This window comes from Oncorhynchus gorbuscha, linkage group LG16, assembly GCF_021184085.1.
Source record: "Oncorhynchus gorbuscha isolate QuinsamMale2020 ecotype Even-year linkage group LG16, OgorEven_v1.0, whole genome shotgun sequence".
NCBI classification, from domain to species: Eukaryota; Metazoa; Chordata; class Actinopteri; order Salmoniformes; family Salmonidae; genus Oncorhynchus; species Oncorhynchus gorbuscha.
The window spans coordinates 82830027-82833953 of record NC_060188.1 but is presented as its reverse complement, the minus strand read 5'-3'; the positions used below and the strand labels follow the sequence as shown (position 1 = coordinate 82833953).

Below are 3927 nucleotides of genomic sequence, written 5' to 3'. Positions count from 1 at the left end.
TGGGATCAGATTAACACATAAATTGTATAACTAAGTTGATGTTTTCACGTTCTTCCAGTGGTAGTCTACTTAGTGTACTGCTCAGTCTGTCAAAGTCGCCCTTTTTTTCTTTATTTCATGATGTGCAACGCGGCATACCAATGCAATGGTGTGTATCTCTTTTACAATGTCAATGACCCAACTTTAGCTATATTTTCTTAAATCTGAGAACGAGCAATTCTACCAATGTGTGCCTGTCGTGCTGACGTCACTTCCGTGCAGTACAGCGTTCATGTTTGACAACAAGCCCGAGCCACTGAGATTCTGAAGACTGTACTGTCTTTGCCCAGACTACGTGTATTTTGGGAAGCTATTTTGCCCCCTAGAATCGTCTAACGATGGCTAAATTACAATATCTGAATGTGTATCTAACTGAGCGTTTGATGCAAGCTGCCGAGGAGATACTTAGAGTGGTCGGAGACACAATCTCTGAGTACCAGGAAGAAATAGCCCGGACAAAGCGAGAAAACCAATACCTGAAACGCCACTTGATCACACCGGTCTTACCGGGTATGTAGCTAGCTCGACATTACACAAATTAGCTATAGGGCTAGAAACGTGTTAAATTGTATTCTACAGTAGTTGAATGTTTAGGGCAGAGAGACTGTGTATCCCACCCCTCGCCCCTACCAACTCGCTCTGAGGGCCCTGGTCATGGCTGGAAGGAATTCAGCTTGTGCCAAATTAATGTCAAAAGTTGATGTTTTATTTGTTTGGCATTTGAGCATACCCTAACCATTTTCCTAACATTAACCTAATTAACCTAACTTGCTGAGTACATTTTCCTAGCCTGCTACAAAAAGTAAAATCTGACATTAATTTGACAAAAGCTGGACCGAGGGCCCTCAGTTTCCCCATGTTGCTGGCGAAATCCGAGGGTGACTTCCTGAGAGTGATGAGGGGGTCATTAAACCCATCAACTTTGGGACACTGGTGACTTGAATGATGCAATTCATGTTACACTTTGAAATAATAAAACAAGCATGAAATTATTATTAACAAATCCACCCTGTCGTTATACAAGATATAAACCTCAGTAACAGTTAAACATTACATTTTGTGAGGTATTTAATCTTTTACATGTATCAAAAATCAGACAAACAAATGCACTTGGCATATAATAATGCCTTCTCATCACACCAACACGGTTTTGGTACACCAGAAGTACATTCATTTCCAATGGAACACTGTTTGCCTTGCAGCATTGCGTTGCTGAGGCAATTGGTTATCGGAGAGTCTAATTATCCCCTACACCCTCCATAATTTTCACACCCTCAGCTTTAGGACACTTGTGCATATGGGGGAGGTGTGCGTGAACTCGCAAATAGAGGGGCGAGGGGAAGGCGAGATTTGAGATTCAGACAGAGACATAGATATTCCATTCCCAGAACAAGCTAGCTAACACAATGTTGGTCTTGTCAATCAAGTGTCAACAGCTGTCATTACTTTCACTGACATCATTTATTGTCTTATTTCCAACAGCTCCTCAGCCCATTCTCTCTGTTGTCTCAGAGCAGCAAACTCCCCCTGAGCAACAGCGCTGTGAGCAGGAGTGGAGCCCAAGTCTGGGGCAGAGGGACCCAAAGCCCACACAGATTAAAGAGGAACAGGGTGAACTCAGGACACGTCAGGAGGTAGAGCAGATTCAAGGGCCGGTGGCTGATACCAAAGAAGACTCCATAATCATTCCTCTCTGTGTGAAAGGTGACTGTGATCAGGAGCCACCTCAGCCCACACATCTTCTCCAAACTGTGGAGAACAGAGAGAAGTACTCTCTACTGACCAACACAACTGGACAGATCAAAACAGAACCTGATGGAGAGGGCTATGGAGTATCACTATCAGAACCAACCAGTGACTCCCCTCAGTCTCAGCCCCTCTCTGCAGTAAATCCAGACTGTTCTAGAACACAGAGTGAGAACACTGAAAGTGTTCCGAGAGATCCAGAAAGGAGACCAGAGGAGGACACACAGACACACTCATGTACTCAGTGTGGTGCCGTGTTCTGTGAGCTATCCCAGCTGAAGGCACACATGCTATCCCACACAGAACCACACAGTGGTGACACTAGTCACAGGCAAATCCTCTGCACAGTCTGTTGGAAGTCATTCACCTCTACCAGTTACCTCAAGGTCCACCTGCGTTCTCACACTAAGGATAAGCCCTTCCACTGTGGTGTGTGTGGCAAGAGTTTCAGCTACTCAGGCAGGTTCAGGGAGCACCAGCGCATCCACACGGGAGAGAGACCATATCGCTGCCACGTGTGTGGTAAACGCTTCAGCCAGTCAGTCCATCTGAAGACCCACCTGAGGGTCCACACGGGGGAGAAACCCTACTCCTGTCCTGTCTGTGGGAAAGGATTCAGTCAGTCCAGCCATATCAAGGGACACCTCAGAACTCACACCCGAGGAAGGTAGCACAAAGATGCCTTGGAGTGGAAAGACCCTATGAGGGGATAGACAAAGCCTTTCCCTTGAGCAACATGGGAAGTCATACTAAGGAGTCTATGCTCTCATTTACATGGCTTATCTAGTTTGTGTTACTTCCCTGTCAAGATAAAGGTTAAATAAAATTGTTCTCATAGTACCCAGCATTTTGGAAGAGAAAGAGATAGAACTGAAGAGAAGGAATGTCTAATTCTACATTTAATTGAAAGACTAGAGGACTATAGAATGTGTAATGTTTTGCAGACTGAGGCATCTCATGTCTGCATTGATTTGAGAGAGCTGCTCATGAACATGAAAAGACTAGAGGACTATAGAATGTGTAATGTTTTGCAGACTGAGGCATCTCATGTCTGCATTGATTTGAGAGAGCTGCTCATGAACATGAAAAGACTAGAGGACTATAGAATGTGTAATGTTTTGCAGACTGAGGCATCTCATGTCTGCATTGATTTGAGAGAGCTGCTCATGAACATGAAAAGACTAGAGGACTATAGAATGTGTAATGTTTTGCAGACTGAGGCATCTCATGTCTGCATTGATTTGAGAGAGCTGCTCATGAACATGAAAAGACTAGAGGACTATAGAATGTGTAATGTTTTGCAGACTGAGGCATCTCATGTCTGCATTGATTTGAGAGAGCTGCTCATGAACATGAAAAGACTAGAGGACTATAGAATGTGTAATGTTTTGCAGACTGAGGCATCTCATGTCTGCATTGATTTGAGAGAGCTGCTCATGAACATGAAAAGACTAGAGGACTATAGAATGTGTAATGTTTTGCAGACTGAGGCATCTCATGTCTGCATTGATTTGAGAGAGCTGCTAGAGGACTATAGAATGTGTAATGTTTTGCATGAACATGAAAAGACTAGAGGACTATAGAATGTGTAATGTTTTGCAGACTGAGGCATCTCATGTCTGCATTGATTTGAGAGAGCTGCTCATGAACATGAAAAGACTTGAACACATCCCCTCGTGGATCAATATGTGACATTATGTTACAGAGAAATATCATGTTCATTTCTTCCTCTTAAAGATTTAAATTGGAGCTGGTTGGTCTCCTTGCAAATAAACTAACTCTGTCATATTGATTAAGCATGTGTGGGAATATTTATTTCTGAATGTCTGCTTCCGAAGAAGGAAAGAAAACTCACATCAGGTCAACGTCAGCTAGAATGACCAGTGGGACGATTGTTACAGACAGCCCATCCTCACCAATGTTCTTATAAAACCATGTTTGAACACTAAATGGTATACTTGAATTATCTCTCACCCAGGAACACAAAGGTCAGTCTTATTACGAGAACTGCGAAGAAGTTATTTAGAGCAATATTATCCCTGTTTTTATTTTACACACCCATTTCTTGAAACCAACAGAGAGAGGTGTAAAGTTGACATAGGGTTTTCTAATACACACAAATTTACCTCCCATTAAGTTTTC

General features: G+C 43.1%; 1 protein-coding gene across 1 annotated transcript; it reads left to right on the top strand.

The window, feature by feature from the left end:
* The first annotated feature begins 251 nt into the window (after positions 1 to 251).
* Positions 252 to 3304, top strand: LOC123999230 (zinc finger protein 180-like). The gene is made up of 2 exons (XM_046304780.1): positions 252 to 549; positions 1522 to 3304. The coding sequence occupies exons 1-2, from the start codon at positions 378 to 380 to the stop codon at positions 2454 to 2456; spliced, it is 1107 nt and encodes a 368-aa protein (XP_046160736.1). The 5' UTR covers positions 252 to 377; the 3' UTR covers positions 2457 to 3304.
* Positions 3305 to 3927: the final 623 nt, after the last annotated feature.